Source organism: Symphalangus syndactylus, chromosome 9 (assembly GCF_028878055.3).
Source record: "Symphalangus syndactylus isolate Jambi chromosome 9, NHGRI_mSymSyn1-v2.1_pri, whole genome shotgun sequence".
Lineage (NCBI taxonomy): Eukaryota > Metazoa > Chordata > Mammalia > Primates > Hylobatidae > Symphalangus > Symphalangus syndactylus.
In genome coordinates this window covers 52,030,757-52,056,053 of record NC_072431.2, presented here as the reverse complement: position 1 = coordinate 52,056,053, position 25,297 = coordinate 52,030,757, and the positions used below count along the sequence as shown (strand labels likewise).

Here is a 25,297-nt window from a genome sequence, read left to right as displayed (position 1 = left end):
AAGCAGTTTCCTTATTAGCGGGGCCAACTCCTGGTCCTCCCGAAAGGGTGGGAGAAAACTTAGTGACTTCCCTTTAGGTGCTGAGCAGACGCTGGCTTGTCTGTCTGTCTGTCTGTCTGTCTCTCTCTCTCTTATTCAGTATATATATTTCTTTGCTTCCATCTTATATTCTGCTGGTCCTTGTACTCAGTTCCTCCTTAATCTCCCAAGGGAAAGATCCTGTGTACAGTAGTACAAACGTGGGCCGTGCACTCTGATGAGTATGGAAAATCAGCCGGCTGATGTACCTGTCATCCGGCCATGGTCATTCCGTGCCATTAAGTGCACATTGATTAATTTGGCATCAACATCGGGGGAGGACTTCGCTCACGTCTATAAGACCACGTGCTCCGAGGGCCCCTCTACTGACTGTGACACTGTGTGTCAGCTGCAGCCTGAGAAACTTCCCAAGACACCCAAGGGTGACTGATGACCAGGTCAGGTTGGAGCCTGGACCAAAGTCCCCTTCATAACGTCCCCAGCAGGCAGCCTCAGCCTCCGAATTCTGGGGCTTATCCAGAGAGGACAGTGGTCCGGACACCTGTGCTGTGAGAGTGCTCTCACATGGGGCCCACATCCACCTCCTTAGGTGCACAGCTTGGTCTAATGGAGTCCCTTCCGCACAGCCAGGGGACTGGCACATGGCACAGACACATCCCTTCATCTGCAGCTTGGGCCACCTCATGTGACTCCTGGAGAATTCCCGCCATCCTAATGCTGCCTCTCACTTTCGTCCTCCTTACAAAGATGTTTGTTTGCTGGGCCCTGGCAGCTCGGGAGGGAGGAGCCAGGGCAGCCAGGCCTCTTGTTGGCTTGATCGACACCTGTTGGCAAGATGAAGGAATGAAAACCACTGTGTGGGGAAACATTCATCCTTCTCGTGTTAATTCACATATTTTTTCTTTTTTTCAGAAAAAAAAGGCTGTTCTGGATGAGGTAAGTGAGGTTTATTTCTTCAGTTTCGAAATTCGGATTTGTATTTTGTTGTAAAGTAGGTGAGGGGATATTTAAAGATGTGTTGATTCCTTTTCTTTTTTTTTTTCTAGACGGAATCTCGCTCTGTGGCCCAGGCTGGAATGCAGTGGTGCAATCTTGGCTCATTGCAACCTCCGCCTCCTGGGTTCAAGCGATTCTCCTGCCTCAGCCTCCCTAGTAGCTGGGATTACAGGCACGCACCACTGTGCCCAGCTAATTTTTGTGTTTTTAGTAGAGACGGGGTTTCTCCATGTTGGCCAGGCTGGTCTCCAACTCCTGACCTTAGGTGATTTGCCCATCTTGGCCTCCCAAAGTGCAGGAATTATAGGCGTGAGCCAGCGCGCCCGGGAAGTCATTATTTTCATGAAACCAAACCAGACTCCAACATTAAATATAAAATACATAAGAAATAGAAACATCAAATAAATATTTGGATAATTTCCCACTTTCAAAATCTCTTCATTCATTCCTTCCTTCCATTCATTCATTCTTTTCATGCACATTCACTGATCACCAGCCCTGCGTGGAGCAGTCTCAGAGGCCCTGGGATGCAAAGGCTCAAACACACAAGTGAACGAGTGGTTACAGCCCGGGGTGGTGCTGGTGGTGGCCAGCCCTGCACACAAAGGCCAGGAGGTCCCTGCGAGGGGTGACATGCAAGGTGGGCCTCGCGAGACACGTCAGAGCTCACTGGACCGGGAAGTGAGGGGAGGGCATCCCAGCAGAGCCAGTGGACAAGGAGTCTGAGATGGGGCGAGGGCATGGAACTGGAATGAAGGTTGAGTATGTCACCCACAGCTGAGAACTGACAGACTGATGAACAGTGCGGTTCCAGCCATGACCCTTTTTAGGGAGGAGCTAGAAAGTGAGATCTTTATTTTGCTGGAGTCCTGGTGGCCTCTGAGATGCTCCCCTCTCCTCTAGGGCCCCTTCAGGGACAGCAGTGTATTTCCACTTAGACTGCAGGAGAGGACCCAGCCCCAGTCTCTCAGAGCTGGTGCTGGGCCGCAGGGCTTCTCACGCTGCCTTCTTCCTCGCCCGCAGCTGCTTCTCAGTGGCAGGGCAGACTCGGCACCCGCTTGTCCTCATACTCCCCAGGTGCATCTGATGTCAGCAGGGTTGACAGCTCTGCCGTCAGGGCGGGGCTTGACTTCCCCCTGCCCCACCCACTTCCCCTTCCCCTTGGCCACATTACTCATCCACAAGTGTTTGCTGGGCTCCTGCCATGTGCCGGGCACCAGAGGAGCTTGTAACAGACCAGCCAGACACTGTCCAGATTTCACGGGGTTCATACTCTGCAGTCAGGACAGCCAGTATGGTCGCGGGTGTGGGCGGTGCACCAGGCTCAGTGGCCTGGGCGCAGCTGCTGTGGGAGCATGTTGGCATCTGATGGCCAGGCCACAGCCACACAAGCGCCCTCCACGAGCAGATAGCTGGACTGCCCACCTGGACCACTACACTGCCCCTGAGGAAGGGACCCCTGCTTGCCACTGCCCTAGTCCTCAGCCTTCGGTTCTGCAGCCCCTCCGTGCCTGGCCTCCTGGTCCCTAGACCTGCCCCACAGACACACCCTTGTCCATACCCATCTTACACATCTGCAATGGCAACTTCCAACATCCCCGTCTCTGACAGTCCCTCCCATCCTCCAGCAGCCCTCAGGCCCTCATCCCGAGGTCTCCAGCACGTCAGCCTCCCACCTGCCTACCCACCACAGCCTGCACAGGTTCCCGGTCCCCACAGCCGGCTGCGGTTCCTAGCACACGCCCCTGCCTGGCATCTCACTTTGTGGTTATTCTTGCCAGCCTCCTGTCAGAATGCAAGCTCTGTCTTTTTGCCACAACACCTCTGGTGCCTAGACTAGCGCCTGGCATATGGGAGGTGTTCAGTAAATGCCCTCCAGCGAGCAGGTGAGGGGATTCGGGCTCCTCGGCCGATAGGCCAGTCAGTGGTGGGTGCCGTCTCCCCGTCCTGCTTCTCTCCCTGGTGTCCCCCATGCCTCAGGGTCCTCATCTCTAAGTAAAGACAGTAGTGAGGCCGCCTGTGTGGGGCTGTGGTGAGCGTGGGGTTTCCCAGTGTGTGCGCAGTGTGTGGCGTGACGGAGATGCGTGCCGCTCTCACCCCTCCAGCTGGTGCAGAGACCCCCCCCGTACCTAGCAGCCACTTTACCGGAAGCTTCTGGGCAGCCTCCATGTGGTCACCACACTGGCGGGTCGTTCATTGTTAATAGCTGGCGCTGCCTTGCCCTCCTTTGCTGAGCTCTTTTCCCACCCCAGCTTTAAGACAAAACAAAGGTATTTTCTGTTCCAACAGCGGCAAGCCTGCTAAACTTATGTGGCGTGGGGCTCAGTGGGCACGCTTGTCATTCTCCTAACGTGTTTGAGAGCTGCCCATCTATCAGGCTGGGAGGGTTCACAGGGCTAGAGGCAGATTGTTCAAAAAATAAGTGCTTCCCGAGAATGGAGCGTGAACTTCTCACGGAGCTTCCCTGTCCTTTTTTTTTTTTTTTTTTTAAATAGAGTCTCACTGTGTCACTCAGGCTGGAGTGCAGTGGCCCAGTCTTGGCTCACTGCAACCTCTGCCTCCCAGGTTCAAATGATTCTCATGCCTCAGCCTCCTGAGTAGCTGGGACTACAGGCATGTGCCACCACGCCTGGCTAATTTTTGTGTTTTTAGTAGAGACAAGTTTTTACCATATTGGCCAGGCTGGTCTCAAACTCCTGGGCTCAGTGGATCCTCCCACCTCAGCCTCCCAAAGCACTGGATGGCAGGTGTGTGCCGTGCCCAGCTAATTTTTTGTAGAGACGAGGTCTTGCTATGTTGCCCAGGCTGATCTGAATTTCCTGGCCTCAGGTGATCATCCTGCCTCAGCCTCCCAAAGCGCTGGGATTACAGGCATGAACCACTGCACCCAGCCACATTTCCTAAGAAAATCATTTAAGATTAAGTTCAAAGGATGAATAATTCTCTTAAGATCACTTTAGAGGTCTTGTGGCCCCTTGCTTGATTTAGAAGACATCTATGGAAAGTAGATGAAACCAATAAACTATTCCAACCTGAAAAAATGCTCCAACATGAAAACATAACCATGTGTGAAATACCAGCTCCTATTAGCCACTAAAAGGGACTGCAGTGAGCAGCGGGCCCCTTGCCATTCCCAGAGTCCCCACCATGCTGACAGGCGCCGTGCCCTGTGCTCCCTGGGGTGCCGGTGAGTTTCTCCCAGACTGGGGTGAGTGGGAGCATGGACGGCTCTTTGAGAGACTGTGGCTGCGCAGCAGTGAGGGGAGTCGTGTTCTCTGCCACCGTGGCAGCTCTCCCCTCGGCGCCTCCCTCTCGCCCGCCGTCGCCCCGGGCACTCACACCTGCTTTTCTCTCCCTGCTTCCTTCCCTGACAGGCGGCTGTGGTGCTTCAGGCAGCTTTCAGGGGACATCTGGCGCGGACAAAGCTCTTAGCAAGCAAAGCACATGGCTCAGAGCCACCCAGCGTGCCAGGCCTCCCAGACCAGGTAATGTCGGGGCGCTGGACGTCCCAGTGGCCATCTCCAGAGCTGCTCATCTCGCACTCCATCCACCGAGAAAGCGCAGGGCACCCCTCAGCCTCCACATCCCTGCCTGCCCAGCAGGTGTCCCCTGCGCTCTATCCCTGGCCACGCAGGCCATGCAGGCTTCTCTGCGCAGGCCCCTCTGCACAGGCCCCGGATGGATGTGGCATTAGGGCCAGATTGCCTTAAGCTGCCGGAGAGTCAAGTAGCTCCATGGAGATGTAGCTAAAAACTACTAAAGATAAATGCAGGCCATGCCGGCCCCTCCTCTGTATTGAGGACCAGGTGTTTGTTTAAGAATCCCTATAATAGGCCGGGCGCGGTGGCTCACGCCTGTAATCCCAGCACTTTTGGAGGCCGAGGCCGGCGGATCACAAGGTCAGGAGATCGAGACCATCCTGGCTAACACGGTGAAACCCTGTCTCTACTAAAAATACAAAAATTAGCCGGGTGTAGTGGCGGGCGCCTGTAGTCCCAGCTACTCAGGAGGCTGAGGCAGGAGAATGGCATGAACCCGGGAGGCAGAGCTTGCAGTGAGCAGAGATTGTGCCACTGCACTCCAGCCTGGGCGACAGAGCGAAACTCCGTCTCAAAAATAGATAAATAAATAAATAAATAAGAATCCCTGCAGTTTAAAAATTCAGAACCTGCCACCAGGAGGCTGCTCACTGACCAGCAATTCCTGGGAGGCAGGGCCACCTGGAAAGGAAACTGAGCTCTTCCTGTCTCTCTGATGCCCAGGGTGCCCTGGGGGCCGAGCGCCAGGAGCCGCCAGGGGGCTGCCAAACAGTCATCTTCCCTGCCGTCCTCGCACCCCAGAGCTCTCCTGTGCCCTGCGTTCCGAGCCCCATCACCCAGGCCGAGGGCAGCCCTGTGCAGGAGGAGGCCATTGTCATCATCCAGTCCGCTCTGCGGGCACACCTGGCCCGGGCCAGGCACAGGTGAGTCAGGGTCACAGGGAGGCGGGACACAGACGTGGCACGAGAGGCTGCCCACCGCAGCGGGCCCAGAGCACTGGGCGCAGGGCATGTAGCGGAAACTGGAGCAGCGCCTGCTGCCTGCCGGCGGGACCTCGGTTTGGAGACAGAGTAAAGGCTTCACATCCTGAGGACTCCCTGCTGCACCACGAACGTGGTGGAGTGGGCTGGAAGTTGTGATCCTCAGGGGAGGCCTTTCCAGAGTCGCTTCTTCCCTACTGGGAGAAGATGAGGAGCTTCAGACACCGTGTAGCTCAGGTCACCATCAGTCTGTGGCCTGGCTTTTTGCTGTGCTGATAGGTCATCCCTTTGAAAGAAAACTGTGATGTGACCTCCGTGTTGGACACAGCATATGACAGGCGACGCATGCAGGGTCTAGATGGCAGCGTTCCCACAGGCCTCCTGGTGGGTTCGCTAGGACTCTCTTGGTTGCAGAAATCAAAACCCCTTGAAGTGAGCCTGGGCAGAGGGGGAGTTTACAGTAAGGGGAAGAGACGGCCCCGCTCCGTCACCCGCCCTCTGCTTCACCCTGCGTGGGGTTTGTTCCCCTCTTATCACAGACTGCTCTGGTTCTCGGCCTCTGTGGTGGAGCTGCGCAGCCACCCTGCACTTCCGAGTGGGCAGTTTCTCCCTCCAAGGCCGCATCTGCATCTCATGGTCCTGACCCCATGTGACCTGGGACACACCATGGGCTCAGGAGTCGGGGACCCATCCCTGGGCAGCGAGCCCCAGCCAGGACGTGGAGGGCCATGCAGCCTGCAAGCATGTGCCCGGGGAATGGCAGCTGGGCTGACCCAGACGGGAGACAGGGAAGGGAGCCGTCTGAGGCCAGCTTATAAAACCGTGCTGGCCTGACCGCAGCATGGTCCCCGAGGAGATGGACAGGGGACGTGTCTGAGGCTCTTCACCGCCGGACGTTTCTGGACCATGGGTGCATATCGGGTACAGCGCTGGTCGTGGGGCTCGGGGCTGGCTGTGTTTGCTTTCATTGGAATACCTGCCTCCAGGCAAATTAGTGAGGCCTGCCCTAAACCTCAGAGAGGTTTGTACTCTCTAAAGGCAGAATCAGCTGGCATTTTCTGTTTTTTTCCAGCGCTACCGGTAAAAGAACCACCACCGCAGCTTCCACCAAGAGGAGATTGGCTTCAGCCACACACGGGGACGCCTCCTCCCCACCCTTCCTGGCAGCTCTTCCTGGTAATTTCATTCATTTGGATTCTGGCACCGGGGCAGCTGGTCTGCTGAGGTCTCAGCCAAAGAGTGGCCACCTCCAGGAAGCCCGGGCTGTGTCGGGACGGAAGGGAGGCGTGTCCCATCTGGAACTGCCTCTGAATTAAGCATCACCTCATGCCAGGAAGGCGCCCAACAGGGCCCCCCTTGGCCCAGCTTGTCCTTTGTGCCTGGAATTGCCAAGGTCCTTGCTGTCTTTATTTTTGCTCTCAGCTCCAGTGGGACCGAGGTGGCTTCCACCTTCGAGCCAGCATTTCTCCTGTTTGTTTGTTGAGTAAAAGCATGTGATTGTTCCCTTTTCTACTTGGTTAAAGTCCAAAACCAGTGAAGAAGCTGCTGGCACTGCAGGATGCCACACCCTCGCTCGTGTGAGGCCTCATCCCTGCCCTGTCCAGAGCTGACGGGGATGCCCCAGCAGGGCCCTGCCTTTCTCTGCCCGTCAGTCCCTTCATGTTTAAAGTAGAGAACGGGCTAGACAGCTCAAAAGCCACTCTCCACCCCAAATCTATGCTGCTCTGTGTGGACTTGAGATCCCGTGTCTTATCCTACAATTAGAAACCCCCCATTGACACTTCCTGTAAAGGGAGGCTGAGTGCAGAGGCGCACTGTTGAGACCCAGGATTGTCGGGAGATGGAGAAGGGCAGCCTTAAGACCCTGTTGAGGAGTGGAGTGTGGCGTGCAGGGCTGTCTCATGCGGGAAGGGTCAGGCGAAGGGCTTTGCCGTGCTGAGTCCTTAGGTCTCCAGGGTGGAGTCAGGGAAGGAGGAGAGAGAACAGCAAGGAAAACCACAAAGGAAGAGGCTCTTCTGAGCCCAAAGGGTGAGGGTGAGGAAGGCCAGGGGGTGAAGGAAGGGTGAGGCCTGCCCAGGACCCACATGCCTTAATTTGAATGTCCCTTCAGGACGGGCCCAGGGAGCCGGCAGTCTCCAGCACCACTCCAGTAAGTGTGGGGGCCTGTGGTGGGGGGAGTCACTTTCCTAGGAGATCCCTCCTGTGCTGACGCGGAGTCACAGAGTTGGGAAGAGGCCGTTTTGAGGCCCGCATCTGACCTGGAGCCCGAGAGCCTTCCCTCCCCAGGGGGTCCCACTAGGGGCTGTGTTTTAGAGTCTCCTGCACGAGCTGAGAACGGTATACCACGTTTGACCTGGAAATACCACGTATGAAATCACATTTTATTCTTTTCATTTTTTAACCTAGTTTCGTCAGAGCTAGAAAACTTTGAACTTTGATATTCTCTCCAAAACCTCCATTTGTAAAGCTCAAAAAGATGAGCAGCCTGGGGTTTCGGGGAGAATGTACAGACACGCAAAGCGGTCGGGCCAGCCTGTGACTCGCGGGCTCTGCAAAAGGCTTTCAGTTGTTCTCCAGGAGCCGATTCTCGCCAGACCCTGCGTTTGGTGACCTTTAGAGGCTTTGATCAGGGCTAAAGCGTGCGTTGATGCTGCCCTTTTCTCTTGCTAAACGCAAGTGATTTTAAAGAGGCAAGTTCATCCCAGTGACCCAGGGATTCAGCTTTATTGACCTAAGGAAATATCTCTGTGAAAAGTATAAATCAAGCTTTTGTTTGAGCTGATTGGTTGTTTTTGAAGATAACCATGAAAGCTGTTTTTAATTTCATAAAGTTCCCCTTTAATACGAATTTTCTTGAAAGTTGCAGGAAAAAAAAAGCTGACACAGTTACAGTATCTGCGGCATGGCCAAATTGCCATTTCCTTCCCTTTTTAAAATCTCACATCAGTAGTTCATTACTTTTTTATGTTCGTCTTTCAAGGCAGTAAGAGTCAGGCTCCCTCGCGAGGAGCTCTGGGGCTGCTGCTGTGGTAGGACCTGTCCCTTCTTCAGCTCTGGTACCCACCTCCATCCCGTCTGTAGGTGGCGTCCCATTCTAGAGTGGATTAAAAGTTCTGAACGCTCTAGATGCTTATGAAGGAGCATCCAAGGGGGAATGGCCGAGCAGCTTGCAAGCTCACAGCGATCCGTGCCTTGCCCCCTCCTGCCCTCCATACCAATGGCCAGCAAGTTAACAGGGAAGCTGGCTTTTTTTTTTTTTTGAGATGTGGTCTCGTTGTGTTGCCCAGGCTGGTCTAGAACTCTTGGGTTCAAGCCACCCTCCCACCTCGGCCTCCCAGAGTCCTGGGGTTACAGGCATGAGCCACTGCACCCAGCAGAAATGCACCTACACACGGGTAGCCGCCCGCCCAGGCCCCAGACTCCTGGACTGCTGCTGTGGGAATGGCTTTCAGGGAATGCCTCCAGTGTGGACTCGAGGTTCCTCCATGCTGGCAAATGTCTGCTTTTGCAGGTGTTTTGATTGGGGGAAATGGTCAGAATACTCAGAGCTGAGTTTGAAGGCTAGGAGAGTGAGGCTTTCTGGCAGGTGTGTAAGTTGGTTCTGAGGGCCTGTGTGCCCCATGGCTTACTGCTTCTGGGGGTGGCCACCGTCTTGCCTGCCAGGGAAGAGCAGACAGTGTAAGGGTGTCCGTGGTGGCAGCCCCTGAGGTCAGCGTGGCTGACCCCTCTCCTTGTGGTTCATTTCTGCAGACCCCTCTCCCTCAGGGCCGCAGGCCGTGGCACCTCCACCTGGAGATGACATCAACTCCGATGATTCCGACGATATTGTCATTGCACCGTCTCTGCCTACGAAGAAGAACTTTCCAGTCTAGGTCCCCGTCACTGTCTCCATGCCATGATGGCAGCGCTGCCGAGGACATAGGAACCACAACTGGAAAGATAATTTATCGTGTTAGGAGAAGAACGATGATACCTACTTAACACCTCAGCATCTGCGTCGTGTCTCTGTGCTTTTGTTTGTGGAAGGAGACCCAAATGCCTTTCCTTTCTTCTCTGGGGAGGGCCAGCGGCTCGTGTCCCCCTCATCTCCAGCTGCAGCTCGGATGGTGGATTTTCGGTGCCGACAGACACATCTGCCGTGAACTCGCAGACGCCAGGGAGCCCTGTAGTGACACGTTCTCTGACAGCACGTTGCCGCCTGCCCACAACCTTGACCGTGAGGAGCTATTATCCGCAGCCAGCACCGACACCACGCCCCCTCTTCCTAGTGACACCCTTTACAACCAGGATTTGCTTCCATCTCAGCCCAGTAGGCCAGGCAGACACGCCCTGCTGTGCCTTAGGAAGATGTGAGACCGGCTTCCCCCATCCCTACAGCAAAACACGGCCTGTCCCAAGCCAGTGAGGAGCTAAAGACACCCAGGTCCCCAAATCATCTTACTCCATGCCCCACCCGCTCACACCGTCCTTTCCCGTCACCCTTGCTACCCCCTGGAGCACTGCCCTCCAGAGCTGCCCTTCTCAGGAAGGAGTTTGGTTGGATTCTGTCACTGTGGAGACGAAGATTTTTTAAAATTCCCAATTATAATACAAAAGCAGCATCACACCTGCTTTTGAGAACAGCAGGGTGATGTCTGTTCCCAAGCTGGTGGCGGGAGGCTTAGCCTCTGTGGGGCCACCCGGGGAAGAGGAGGAGAGGAGGGTGAGGAGGCAGGCTCGCCGTTCCAAGGGAGAGCACAGGCTCGTGGTGGGGCGTGTTGCATCTGGTGTCTGGGACAGTCCCTGTCACCCCATGTGTGCGGCCTCTGCAATCCCAGCTCCGTGGCTGGGCTGGGCTGAGCATGCGGAGCCCGTGGAGCCAGCAGCTGCAGAGGCCTAGGAGGGAGTTCCTGGGGGAAGCGCACAGTGTCCAGTGCCCATCTCTTGCTTGTGTGCGAGATTAGCCCTTGCTGGGACGTCAAGAGGAAGAGCCTTAGACCTGGGCGGGCCTTCAGGGGCATCTAGACCCCTGCAGAGCCCGAGCCTGGTGTCCGCATCTCCACAGCACCCCTGTGGGGACTCCTGCCAGGGCTGGCCGCTGTCTCAGGAGAGACCTAACGTTAGAAAGCCCCTTCTTACACAGCTGACAGCTTCTCCCAAGGCTTCTGTCCACCAGGACAGGCTAACCCCTGGGTGCCTTTTCTACAGCATGGCGGCCTTCTGAGTCACCTAAGCTGAGCCTGGGGCATCCTCTATGGCGGTCAGAAGGCCGATGGCCCCAACACAGTGGCTTGTGGAAGGAAGAGAGGAGGCTCTGCATGTCCACCTGCCCTGTGGGAGGAGGACACAGGTGTCCCCAGCCCAGCCTGTTCTCTCCCAGTCACTCAGGGATGGGGCCACCCAAAGTGCAGGACCCGCTCTACCCTGCAGTTCGCAGCCTGGCCCGTCTCCACTTAGGTTCTGTTTCTACATTGGGTGGAAGCGAGTCAGCCGGGGGGGCCTGGCTTCTGTACGTGTTTTCCTTATTTGGTCTGTGGGTTGCCAAGTCCATTTTTTTTTTCCACTGAACTGGCTGGTAACTTAACAGACTGTGTAACTGACACAGGCCCTCTGTAGACCCCTGCCTTCACCCCACCCGCCCAGGCGCTGTCCCAGCCATCCCTGCTTGCCAGCTGAAAGCTTCAGGTCCTAGGAGCCAGTCCACCTCGAAAGCCCTGAGAAAGTGAGACACCTAGGCGCACGTTCGCTGCGGGAGACCCTCCATTCTCTTGTGGCAGCTGCTCCCGCTTGTTAAACCAAGATGTTTCTATGGGACGGGCTCACTCTTGGGAACCAGTGGCCTAGAGCTTTGGGTTACGGGTATGGAGAGGGCATTCCTGCCTCGGGCTTGGAGGAGAATGTTCCATACACAAACCGCCATGTCCTCCTCTGGTGCAGCTGGGCTGCTCTGTTAAAAGCCAGCATCCATCTTGAAGCTCGCTGGGTAAATGGCAATGCATTCTCAAGCCTGTGTCTTCAGCTGATGCCCAGTGTCCAGTGCTGGTCACCAGTCCCCTTTGCTGGGTACAGCCCGCCCGTCTGTTCTGTGGTCCTGGAACGCTGCAGTGTGGTTTTTGTTCCATGGAGACAGCACCAAGCGGAGAGGCCTCCTTGCCCGCGGCCCCAGGGCCTGGGGGCCAGGAGTTCTGGCGCTGCGCAGACTTAGGCAGGAGGATAAGAGAAGCCCATGGAGCCATGGGAGGGGCGTCATGGGCGGGGCCTAGCCGTGGGAGGGGTGAGCTGTGGGCGGGGCCTAGTCATGGGAGGGATGAGCTGTGGGCGGGGCCTAGTCATGGGAGAGGTGAGCTGTGGGCGGGGCCTAGCCATTGGGGGCGAGCAATGGGCGGGGCCTAGTCATGGGAGGAGTGAGTTGTGGACGGGGCCTAGCTATGGGTGGGGTGAGCTGTGGGCGGGGCCTAGGCCATGGGGGGGGTGAGCTGTGGGCGGGGCCTAGTCATGGAAGAGGCGAGCTGTGCTAGGTGCCTAGCCATGGGTGGGGTGAGCCGTAGATGGGGCCTAGCTATGGGAGGCATGAGCTGTGAGTGGGGCTGAGCCATGGGAGGGATGAGCTGTGAGTGGGGCTGAGCCATGGGAGGGGCAAGCCAGTGGAGTGGGCTGGGCAGAGCTGCAGGGGCTGCTGGCAGGGCCTAGGAAAGTAGACAACTGCCGGGGGAGACTGGCAGTAGAGAGTGAGTCCCCATGAAAAGGACCCCTGCCCCAGCATCAAGTGCCAAAGCAGGCCCCGTCTACCACTTCGGGGTCGACGGTGGCACGTGTTGTTCACGGTGTCCTGATTGTCACTGCAACACCTCCACATCACCTTGAACTTCAAGAACAGCAGCAAAGCTGTATCTGCTATCGGAGGCTGTTAGGTAGTCCAGCTTTAAAATCACATACTCTTTCTCCAGCCCATGCCCTTTAAACAAGCAGCCATAGAAGATGTCAGTCTCCAGGGCCTGGCCGCACTGTGTTGACAGCAGTCACATCTGTTGAGCCGACACTGCTGAGGCTGAAGCTGGCCCCAGTGCAGGGGGCTGGTGAGCCACAGGTGCAGCTACCTGGAGGTGTGCTCTCCCCTAGAAGCCTGTCCCCAACTCCTCCCCTAGAGGCCTATTCCCGCTGCTCACGGACCTCAGCAGAGGCACCAGCTGGAGGGCTCCAGGGACATCCTTGGAGATACGGGAGGCTTTCCCGGCACAGGGCGCAGCTCTTAGGAGGCCTTTGTAGGAGGCTGTCTCCCCAGTGTGTCCTGCTCATCCAGGATGGGGAGAAAGAGGAGGAAACCCCAGGCTCAGAAGCCAGGGACAGACTGCCGACAATTACCAAACTGAATCCAGGCAGTGCCATGACCCTGGGTGTCCCTTGGTTCACATCACCCACCAGACACAGCTGCGGAGAGAGTGCAGGGAGGGGCTGGGACCAAACAGGCCAGAAACCGGCAGAAAGGAGGCAGAAGTGAGGTGGGTGTGCCTGGGGCACAAAGCCAGCACCGGGGGGATTTCAGTGGAGTCCTACAGCCAGGCTCTGTGCGGACTGTGATGCCAGAGAGGCATGCAGCCTCTGGGCAAGTCGGGAGAGGGCTTGGGTGGTCCCCACAAGGGAGAAGAGGTGGAGGGGCCAGAGAAGACCACCAAGACCACCGTTCCTCCAGGCCCGGGGTGAGTGACCTGACTATGAGACTAGCGGGCAGAGCCAAGCAGGGCTAAACTCCAACCCAGGGCCCGACGACAGGCACATTCCCAGCTAATGTTTGTATTTTTAGTAGAGACAGGGTTTCACTATGTTGGCCAGGCTGGTCTCGAACTCCTGACCTTGTGATCTGCCTGCCTCGGCCTCCCAAAGTGCTGGGATTACAGGCGTGAGCCACCGCGCCCAGCCTGCACATGAGTAGCTTGAAGTCTCTGAGAAGCCCTATTTTGTGAAAAAGACACCTACTTAAATTTATATACAAGCTGAGAAAGATTCAGGTTTGATGGGTATCAAAGTTTATACAATCTGAAGGTCCTTTTTAAGAAAAAGAACACAAAATTATGAACACAAAATTCAGAACAGAGCCTTGGAAGGGACTTACGAAAACAAAAAGATTTAGTTTCCTTAGCTTTACCATAAACCCACTTCTATCTACATGTTACAATGCCTGTATTTGCTCACCGGAAGACTTTCCCCTCCCCATGCCTACTAATAACTCCCAGAACAGGCTTGATTCACAGCAATTTGGGATGTGCTGGCACAGACTGTTGCAGCTTTCTCTAACTTGTTTCCTTTCTTCCATTCCTCATCTCAAATGTAAATATATCATCCCACAGCGTTATTTTTCTAGACATGATTTTTCTAGGACACCAGCCTCATCCCCACACTACATCTCTCTTCATGACTTAGGTTCCAACCTCTCTAGATGAGCACCTTCCCCACTTATTAGACCACAACCCACAATAAGAAGTATATTTTATATTATGACCCAATACTCATACATATCATTGAAAAAAAATTTCACAAAACCAACCTTAACTTTTCTATGTGTGATGCACTCTAATTGTCTTGCTGATATACTCCATATACAAAAATAATCCTGGTAGGGCCACGGTAAAATAATTCTTACAGTCGGCAGGTTGAGAAACACTCCCTGGTCAGCATTGCACCCCTAATGCTTTTTTATGCTGCCATACTTTGCTTTTGTGGCTCCCTCATTTTTTGTGGGTTGTCCTTTACCTCTGTTATGACTCTGCAAATCCTTTTTACCCCTCCGGTTTCAACTCATATTCTACCTTTTATATAAAGCCATCATCCATTGAATCCTCTGTGCTCTCCAACATTTTGCATTCACATTGCTATGGGAAATGTTTCATTCTGCTTTTGATTATAATTAATTATTTAAAATTCAGTCCTTTTTACTTCATTGTAAAGTCCTTGAGGGCAAGATCAGGTCATTTATAGACATGGTCATTTCTATAAATCCTACAGCATCCAGCACCCAGTACCTTGCAAATTTTTAAAGTAGGAAGAAATAAAAGTGGCTCACAAGGTTGTTGTGAGGATTCAATGAGATAATACATTTTAACAATAATGGTATAACTAATATTTATGATAACTTGTTTTAAAATGAAGTAGCTGGCGTATGGTTGCACAAATAATAACTGGTGTTGCCAGGACTCAAGGCAAGCCCGATATTGGCAGCCACCACATTACTGCCTTATTCAAGTGCTTAGCCCATAGGAAGGATTCAGTAACTGGTAACTATTATTGTCACTTAACAAAAGGGTGTTGAATCAAAGCTGAATGAATGAATTAGACAGAGACTGTGGGTTACGTGTAATAGCCTTTGGGCCTAGGGATAATTCCATTAATCATTCTGCTATTAGTTTGCTATTTAGTCTGCTGTTTTATTTTTCTGTGTGAGTGGTTGTGACTATATGATTAAAAGTCACCAGATCAGGAAAATGAATTTACTGTCTTCCGTAGTCTTAATGGCCACATCAGATTAACTGCAAGACTGATTCAACTATGAACAAATTAGACATTAAGATAAAAAATCCAATTTGGCCAAAAATAATTTTGAGACTGCATAGATAAAACTAATTTTCTTCCTTTGTGCACTTCAGTTCAATTCAATCTTTCAAATATATGGTGTAAGGCACTGCAGGAGATAGCAAAAAAAAAAAAAAAAAAAAAAAAAAAGCAATGTCTTTTATTACCAAGGAATGTATAATCAAGTGTGAATATCTTGGGGGTGGGGGTAGAAGGAACATGATGTCTGTCTAAATAAACAACCCTAATAGAAGGCAGAGCAAGAGCTGTTTCACGAGGTTTCAATGAGCTCTGAGGCTCCAAGGAGGAATGAATTGTTTCTCCAGTGAGGGAATTGTAGAGGGGAAAGGTGTTAAAAAAGTGGAATGGACAAATGTGATTCTGGTTCTCAAAATGAAGAAGCAGCATTTTTTCACTAAAGATCATTGGGAATTGTATAGATTCCAAGTAAGATTCTAGTATTAATTATTAACAGGATGGCGGTGAGAAAGGAATCTGGTGATCACAAATATTGAAAAAGTCTGCTGTGAAGAATTGTTACCAATCCTATTGACACTATTTGACAGGATAAAGAGGGAACCCTCCCTAAGTCATTCTATGAAGCCAGTATCACCCTAATACCAAAACCAGGAAAGGACATAACCAAAAAAGGAAACTACAGACAGATATCGTTGGTGAACATAGATGCTAAAATCCTTAACAAAATACTAACTAACTGAATCCAACAACATGTCAAAAAGATAATCTACCATGAGCAACTGGAGTTCATACAAGGGTTGCAGGGATGGTTTAACATATGCAAGTCAATAAATGTGATACACCACATAAACATAATTAAAAACAAAAATCGCATGATCATCTCAATAGATGGAGAAAAAGCATTAAACAAAATCCAGCATCGCTTTATGATAAAAACTCTAAGCTAAATCAGCATACAAAGGACATACCTCAATGTAATAAAAGCCACCTATGACAAACCCACAGCCAACATAATACTGAGTGGGAAAAAGTTGAAAGCATTCCCTCTGAGACCTGGAACAAGACAAGGATGCCCACTCTCACCACTCCTCTTCAACATAGTACTGGAAGTCCTAGCCAGAGCAATCAGACAAGAGAAAAAATAAAGGACATCCAAATCTGTAAAAAGCGAGTCAAACTGTCACTGTTTGCAGATAATATTATTAACTCAAAAACCTTAAAGACTCCTCCAGAAAGCTCCTAGAACTGATAAAAGAATTCAGCAAAGTTTCCAGATACAATATTGATGTACACAAATCAGTAGCTCTTCTATACACCAACAGCGACCAAGCGGAGAATCAAATCAAGAACTCATCGCCTTTCACAATAGCTGAAAAAAAAAGCATTTAGGAATATACTTAACCAAGGAGGTGAAAGACCTCTACAAAGAACCCTACAAAACACTGCTGAAAGAAATCGTAGATGACACAAACAAATGGAAACACATCCCATGCTCATGGATAAGTAGAATCAGTAGTGTGAAAATGACCATACTGCCAAAAGTAATCTACAAATTCAATGCAGTCCCCATCAAAATACGACCATCATTCTTCACAGAATTAGAAAAAACAATTCTAAAATTCATATGAAACTAAAAAAGAGCCTACATAGCCAAAGCAAGACTAAGCAAAAAGAACAAATTTGGAGGCATAACATTACCTGATTTCAAACTATACTATAGGGCCATAGTCACCAAAACAGCATGTTACTGGCATAAAAATGGGCACATAGACCAATGGAACAGTATAGAGAACCCAGAAATAAACCCAAATACTTACAGTCAACGGATCGTTGACAAAGGAAACAAAAACATAAAGTGAGGAAAGGACACCCTATTCAACACTTGGTGCTGGGATAATTGGTTAGCCACATGCAGGAGAATGAAACTGGATGCTCATCTCTCACCTTATACAAAACTCAACTCAAGATGGATTACGGACTTAAATCTAAGACCTGAAACTATGAAATTTCTAGAAGATAACATTGGAAAAACCCTTCTAGACAATGGCTTAGGTAAGGATTCCATGACCAAGAACCCAAAAGCAAATGCAATAAAAACAAAGATAAATAGCTGGGACTTAATTAAAGTAAAGAGCTTTTGCACCACAAAAGGAACAGTCAGCAGAGTAAACAGACAACCCACAGGGTGGGAGAAAATCTTCACAATCTATACATCTGACAAAGGACTAATATCCAGAATCTACAACGAACTCAAACAAATCAGTAAGAAAAAAAAACAAAAAACAATCCCATCGAAAAGTGGGCTAAGGACATGAATAGACAATTCTCAAAAGAAGAGATAAAAATGGCCAATAAACATGGAAAAAAATGCTCAACATCACTAATGATCAGGGAAATGTAAATCAAAACCACAATGTGATACCACCTTACTCCTGCAAGAATGGCTGTAATAAAAAATCAAAAAACAGTAGATGTTGGTGTGGATGCGGTGATCAGGGAACACTCTACTCTGCTAGTGGGAATGTTAACTAGTACAGTCACTATGGAAAGTAATGTGGAGGTTCCTTAAAGAACTAAAAGTAGAACTACTATTTGATACAGCAGTCCCAGTACTGGGTATCTACTCGGAGGAAAGGAAGTCATTACACGAAAAAGATACTTGCACACACATGTTTATAGCAGCACAATTCGCAATTGCAAAATCATGGAACCAACCCAAATGCCCATTAATCAACGAGTGGATAAAGAAACTGTGAGATATATCACACACACACATACATATATATACACACATTTATACATATATCACAGTTTATCCACTCGTATATATATGTGTGTATATATATATATATATATATGATGGAATACTAATCAGACATAAAAAAGAATGAATTAACAACATTCGCAGCAACCTGGATGAGGTTGGAGACTATTATTCTAAGTGAAGTGACTCAGGAATAGAAAACCAAACATCATATGTTCCCACTGATATGTGGGAGCTAAGCTATGAGGATGCAAAGGCATAAGAATGATACAATGGACTTTGGGAACTTGGGGGGAAGGGTGGGAGGGGAGCGAGGGATAAAAGACTACAAATAGGGTGCAGTGTATACTGCTCAGGTGATGGGTGCACCAAAATCTCACAAATCACCACTAAAGAACTTACTCATATAACCAAACACCACCTGTGCCCCCAAAAACCTATGGAAAAAGAAAAAGAAGTCTGTTGTAGATGGAATGTTTCGGTCATCTCCAAATTTATGTTGAAACATAATTCCCTATGAAACATTATTGGGAGATATGGGCTTTGGGAGGTGATTGAGTCATGTGGGCTCCACCCTCAAGAACGAGACTAGGAAGTCTCCTTGTAGAAGGGCTTGATGGAGGGAGTCGGCCATTTTTTGCCCTTCTGCCTTCTGCTATGTGAAGAAGAGGACATAATGTTCCTTTCTTCAGAGGACTCAGCATTCAAGATACCACGTTGGAAGTAGAGACCAATCCTTACCAGATGCTGGCATCTTGATCTTGAACTTCCTAACCTCCAGAAATGTGAGAAATTAAATTTCTGTCCTTTATCAGTTACCCAGTCTGTGGTACTCTCTTATAGCAACACAAAAAAGTCATATCAAACTAATTCTTTTTCAAGGGGGGCCTTGATTATTAAATTGCTACAAAGAAGAAATGCAACATATAGAGAGCGCATCCAAATTTCATGATAGCCTTGGGAATGGAAGAGAATAAAAATGAGGTACATTAAAATTGATGACTTGAATAATTTTATCCAAAGGATGCTGATTAATATATAGATGTTACCCTGAAGGACACTCTTTAGTGTCTTTTCGTAGGCCTCTAACTTTAACACTGCTTGATTCATATTTAATCAGAAACTTGGATAAAGATATAGAAGATATGATCATTAATCTGCAGATGAACCAAAGCTGGGAAGAATGGTGAGCAAACAGTGACAAAATCAGGATCTAAATTGACCTTTGTTAGGTTGAAATGATGGCTCAAATCTACCAACATATGGTCAGTAGTCTTGATCTTGGTCCAAAAGACAACAGTAGATTGAAAAGATGATGGAGATGTGACTTAGTAACAGCAAAACAAGCTTTTAGTTTTACTTAATTCACTAAGTCAAGAGTATTACATGATTACTGAGACTATCACTGAAGATGGTGATACCACACTGAAGATGAAGATACCACTCCACTATCAACACCACCACCACACCACCAACTCCACTACTACCATCACCCTCCTCACCATCCCAACCACCACCACAACCATCATCACCACCACTGTTACCACCATAATCACCATCACCACCACCACAATGACTTGATGTGTTCTTAGGTTGTGTTCATGGAAAAACTGTTTCTGGAGTGAAAGGGTTAGCACCACTGATCACATCACACTGAAAACTACATATACAGTCTTACCACGTGCAGAGCCTGGAGAATATTCAGGGGGAGAGCAATTATATGAGTGAAGAAACCTTAAAATGTGTTATATTCACAAAACTAAAAGGCCCTGGAGTTGGTTAGCCTGTATCTTAGCAGGAATATGATAAAAATTCCCAAATGGTCCAAGGGCTGTGAGACAAGAAAAGCAATTTAAATTCTTTTATAGAACTTCAAAAAGCAGGACTAGACAATTAACACTGATGATAGGAACACAGGCTTCAGCTTATTAAAACATTTCTCATTGATAGAGGTGTTTGCAAATGGAAGGTGTGGCTCCTGCTGTAGTGAGTTTCCTTTTTCTTTCTTTTCTCCTTCAACTTTTAAGTTCAGGAGTCCATGTGCAGGATGTGTAGGTTTGTTACATAGGTAAATGTGTGCCATGGTGATTTGCTGCACAGATTATCCCATCGCCTAGGTATTAAGCCCAGCATCTATTAACTATTCTTCCTGATACTCTTCCTCCCCAGACAGGCTCCAGTGTGTATTGCTCCCCCCATGTGTCCATGTATTCTCATCATTCAGCTCCCAGTTATAAGTAAAAACACGCAGTATTTGGCTTTCTGTTCCTGCATTAGTTTGCTAAGGATAATGGCCTCCAGCTTCATCCATGTCCCTGCAAAGGACATGATCTCGTTCCTTTGTATGGCTGCATAGTATTCCATGGTGTATATGTACCACATTTTTTTTATCCAGTCTATCACTGGCTGGCATTTAGATTGATTCCATGTCTTTGCTATTTTGAATAGTGCTGCAATGAACATACACGTGTAAATATCTTTATAATAGGATGATTTCCATTCCTTTGAGATTATACCTAGTAATGTGATTGCTGGGTCAAATGGTATCCATGCCTCTAGGTCTTTGAGGAATCACCACACTCTCTTCCACAATGGTTGAACTAATTTACACTCCCCCCAACAGTGTAAAAGCATTCCTTTTTCTCTGCAACCTCACCAGCATCTGTTATTTTTGACTTTTTAATAATAGACATTCTGACTTGAATGAGATGGTATCTTATTGTAGTTTCAATTTGCATTTCTTTAATGTTCAGTGATGTTGAGCTTTTTTCATGTGTGTTGGCTGCATGTATGTCTTCTTTTGAGAAGTGTCTGTTCATGTTCTTTGCCTACTTTTTAATGGGGTTGTTTCTTGTAAAATTGTTTTAAAAGTTCCTTGTAGAGTCTGGATATTAGACCTTTGTCAGATGGATAGATTGCAAAACTTTTCTCCCATTCTGTAGGTTGTCTGTTCACTCTGATGATAGTTTCTGTTGCTGTGCAGAAGCTCTTTAGTTTAATTAGATCCCATTTGTCAATTTTGGCTTTTGTTGCAATTGCTTTTGGCATTTTCATCATGAAATCTTTACCCATGCCTATGTCCTGAAGGGTATTGCCTAAATTTTCTTCTAGAGTTTTTATAGTTTTGGGGTTTACAATTAAGTCTTTAATTCATCCTGAGTTAATTTTTGTTTATGGTGTAAGGAAGCAGTCCAGTTTCAATTTTCTGCGTATGCATATGGCTAGCCAGTTCTCCCAGCACCATTTAATAAATAAGGAATCATTTCCCCATTGCTTGTTTTTGGCAGGTTTTGTGGAAGATCAGATGGTTGTAGGTGTGCAGTCTTATTTCTGAGTTCTCTGTTCTGTTTCATTGGTCTATGTTTCTGTTTTTGTAGTAGTACCATGCTGTTTTGGTTACTGTAGCCTTGTAGTATAGTTTGAAGTCAGGTAGTGTGATGCCTCTAGCTTTGTTCTTTTTGCTTAGGATTGTCTTGGCTATTTGGACTCTTTTTTGGTTCCACATGAATTTTAAAATAGTTTTTTTTCTAATTCTGTGAAGAATGTCAATAGTAGTTTAATGGTAATAGCATTGAATCTATAAATTACTTTGGGCAATGTGGCCATTTTCATGATATTGATTTTTATCATACATGAGCATGGAATGTTTTTCCATTTGTTTGTGTCCTCCCTGATTTCTTTGAGCAGTGGTTTGTAGTTCTCCTTGAAGAGGCCCTTCACTTCCCTTGTTAGCTGTATTCCTAGGTATTTTATTCTTTTTGTAGCAATTGTGAATGGAATTTCATTCATGGTTTGGCTCTCTGCTTAACTGTTGTTGGTATTTGGGAATGCTAGTGATTTTTGCACATCAATTTTGTATCCTAAGACTTTGCTGAAGTTCCTTATCAGCTTAAGAAGATTTTGGGCTGAGGTGATGGGGTATTCTAGATATAGAATCATGTCATCTGGAAACAAAGATAATTTGACTTCCTCTCTTTTTATTTGATACACTTTATTTCTTTCTCTTGCCTGATTGTCCTGGCCAGAACTTCCAATACTATGTTGAATGGGAATGGTGAGAGAGGGCATCCTTGTCTTGTGCTGGTTTTCAAGGGGAATGATTCCAGCTTTTGCCCATTCAGTATGATATTGGCTGTGAGTTTGTCATATATGGCTCTTACTCATTTGAGGTATGTTCCTTCAACACCTAGTTTATTGGGAGTTTTTAACATGAAGGGATGTTGAGTTTTATCGAAGGCCTTTTCTGTATCTATTGAGATAATCATGTATTTTTTATATTTAGGACTGTTTATGTGATGAATTACTTTTATTAATTTGTGTATGTTGAACCAAGCTTGCATCCTGGGGATGAAGCCAACTTGATTGTGGTGGATAAACTTCTTGATGTGCTGCTGGATTTGGTTTGCCAGTATTTTACTGAGGATTTTTGCATTGATGTTCATCAAGGATATTGGCCTGAAGTTTTCTTCTTTTGTTGTATCTCCACCAGGTTTTGGTATCAGGATGATACTGGCCTCATAGAATGAGTTAGGGAGGAGTCCCTCCTTTTCAATTATTTGGAATAGCTTCAGTAGAAATGGTACCAGCTCTTCTTTGTACCCCTGGTACAAATCAGCTGTGACTCCATCTGGTCCTGGGATTTTTTTGGTTGGTAGGCTATTTATTACACCTCAATTTCAGACTTGTTATTGGTATATTCTGATTCAATTTCTTACTGGTTCAGTCTTGGGAGGATGTATGTGTCCAGGAATTTATCCATTTCTTCTAGATTTTGTAGTTTATGTGCATTGAGGTGTTTATAGTATTCTCTGCTGGTTGTTTGTATTTCTGTAAGGCCAGTGGTGATATTCCTTTTATCATTTTTAATAGTATTTATTTGATTCTTCTCTTTTCTTCTTTATTAGTCTAGCTAGCAATCTATTTTATTAATTTTTTTTTAATCCATCTCCTGGATTTGTTGATTTTTTTGAAGGGCTTTTCATGTCTCTATCTCCTTCAGTTGCTCTCTGAACTTGGATATTTCTTGCCTTCTGCTAGCTTTGGGTTTTTTTTTTCTCTTGGTTCTCTAGTTCTTTTAGTTGCGATGTTAGGTTGTTAATCTGAGATCTTTCTAGCTTTTTGATATGGGCATTTAGTGCTGTAAATTTCCCTCTTAACACAGCTTTGGCTGTGTCCCAGATATTCTGTTTTGTTGTCTCTTTATTCTCATTAGTTTCAAAGAACTTCTTGATTTCTGCCTTAATTTCATTATTTACCCCGGAGTTATTCAGGAGCAGGTTGTTCAATTTCCATGTAGTTGTGTGGTTTGGCCCTCTTAAAGAAACATTCTGGCTGCTTTTTGGTAGAGCAGGTGTGCTGTGTTGAGGGGGACCCTTCCTCATCCGGACTGTTTAGATTCTCCAAAGCTGGCAGGCTGGAATGGCTGAGTCCACCAAACCACAGAGATGGTGGCCACCCCTCTCCCAGGGACCTCCACCCCAGGGAGAGATCAGAGCTGTGTGCACATAACCCTGGCTGGAGTGGCTGAAGCCCCTGCAGGGAGATTCTGCCCAGTGAAGAAGAGTGGATCGGTGTCCCACTTAAAGAAGCAGTCTGGCCACAATCTGGCAACGCCACTGTGCTGTGCTGTGGGGACCCTTCCTTGTTGGGACCGTTTGGATTCTCCAAGCCAGCAGGCTAGAATGGCTGAGTCAACCAAACCCCAGAGATGGCGGCCACCCCTCCCCCGGGGAACTCAGTCCCCTCTCAGGTAGACTCCAGCCTGTTGCTGTTGGCTGGCTGGAATTCCAAGCCAGTGGGTCTTAACTTGTGAGGTGCCATGGAATTGGGGCCCACAGAATGACACTGCTTGGCTCCCGGTGTTCAGCCCCCTTCCTGGAGGTATGTACGGACGGATCTGCCACCTCCCCAGGGATCCTGGGGCTGAGGTATGTAAAACTCCTTGGTTTCTAAGTGTGCCTGAACAATCTCAGCTCTGCTGAGACTCCACGAGCTCTGTGTATGGGACCCAAGGCCCTGGTGGTGTGGGCTCACGAGGGGATCTCCTGATCTGCAGGTTGCAAAGATCTGTGGGAGAAGCATGGTTTCCCGGAGGGGTTGCACAATCACTCACCACTTCCCCTGGCTGGGGATGGAGGTTCCTTTGGCTTCGTGCGCTCCCAGGTGTGCCATCCCACCACCCTGCTTTTCTTTGTTCTCCATGGGTGGAGTTGTTTGCCTCGTTAGTTCTAGTGCGAGAACCTGGATATTTCAGTTGAAGGTGCTGAATTCACTTGCCTCTTTCATTTCTCTCCTTGAGTGCCACAGACCCAGCTGCTTCTAATCAGCCATTTTGGCCCCAGTGTAGTGAATTTTCTATTGCTCTGTTGGGGCTTGAATTAGGAGTTCAAATATTTGATAAGTAGCTTGAGTCTGGCATTGCTAATTCCTAGAGAGACATCACTGAGCATAATGGAAACCTGGGGGCTCAGAGGAGAGGCTAGTGAGAGGATGCCATAGTTAAATAGTGGGATCAACAAAGAAGGGAAGTTCCTCCAGTTGTGGAGGGAGGGCATGGGACAATGATCTGCAGGTGGCTGTAAGGGATTTGCTGACCTGTGCCTAGGGCGTGATGATGGGGTACAGGACGAGAGAAATGGAGAGAATGGTACCCCTAGAGAGATTCTGCACTGTCACGGAGGATAAAAATAAAAGCAAATATTAGTGGACGATATACACAAAGAAAAGTCTGATAACCAGGTAGGCTGTTTGTAATCAAATGGAGGTACAGGAAGAAGCTAGAAGGGTGGTGGTGGGATCTGAAGAGGAGTGGGTTTGATTTGGAAAGCCTGAGAGTCCTGGAGCAGGTGGCAGAAGTGTTAGAAATTGCGGCAGCAAACATAGATAATGACAATTAAGAAAGGAGGAGTTGGAAGGCCAATCTGACTTTCATGCAGGTAAGAAAAGAAGGACTAAGAGGCAGGATTTAATTAATGAAGATGCCTCTAGGACTAGTTCCCCATCCCCACCCCCCTCAGTTTCCCTGCAACAGAGAGGTGAGTTATCATTCTGTATCAGCCTGCAGAGTGCACTGAGCTCTTGGCCTTCGTAAATACTGGAACAGATCCTGAGTGCACAGGCCTCCCCTTCCCTCCTTTACAGGGTTCATATTTGCTTTGCTAATCTCTTTTTGGGGGAACAAAATCTAGAATATATCCTGGCAACCCCTTAGAGAAGATTCCAGACACTGCAGAGCAAAGAGGAGGAGCTGGCAAGGGGCCTCATTACAGGAGTAGAGGATGTGAAGCATAGACTCTCAGAGCCATGCAACCTTTTCTAGAAAGAACATTTGAACCGTTTGAGAGTAGTTTTTCTGTTTTTGTGGCTCCAGGGTCTAGCCCAATCCCTGTCACATAGTAACTGGACATTGACATATGTTATCTCGTTGACAGCTGGATCAATGCATAAACTTGCCATTC

General features: G+C 48.6%; 1 protein-coding gene across 13 annotated transcripts in view; it reads left to right on the top strand.

The window, feature by feature from the left end:
- IQCE (IQ motif containing E) overlaps positions 1 to 15,014 on the top strand; it is a 54,863-nt gene extending 39,849 nt beyond the window's left edge. For 7 of the 13 annotated variants that reach the window (XM_063646077.1, XM_063646080.1, XM_063646081.1 and 4 more), the window contains 4 exons: positions 952 to 975; positions 4,410 to 4,520; positions 5,298 to 5,497; positions 6,627 to 7,260. In XM_063646077.1, the coding sequence (XP_063502147.1) occupies positions 952 to 975; positions 4,410 to 4,520; positions 5,298 to 5,497; positions 6,627 to 6,870 (579 nt within the window). In that variant the 3' untranslated portion in view covers positions 6,871 to 7,260. Of the gene's footprint in view, positions 1 to 951; positions 976 to 4,409; positions 4,521 to 5,297; positions 5,498 to 6,626; positions 7,261 to 9,304 lie in introns of those variants that run through there. The other 6 variants (XM_055292170.2, XM_055292171.2, XM_055292175.2 and 3 more) reach the window with 2 other exon arrangements.
- The last annotated feature ends 10,283 nt before the right edge of the window (positions 15,015 to 25,297 follow it).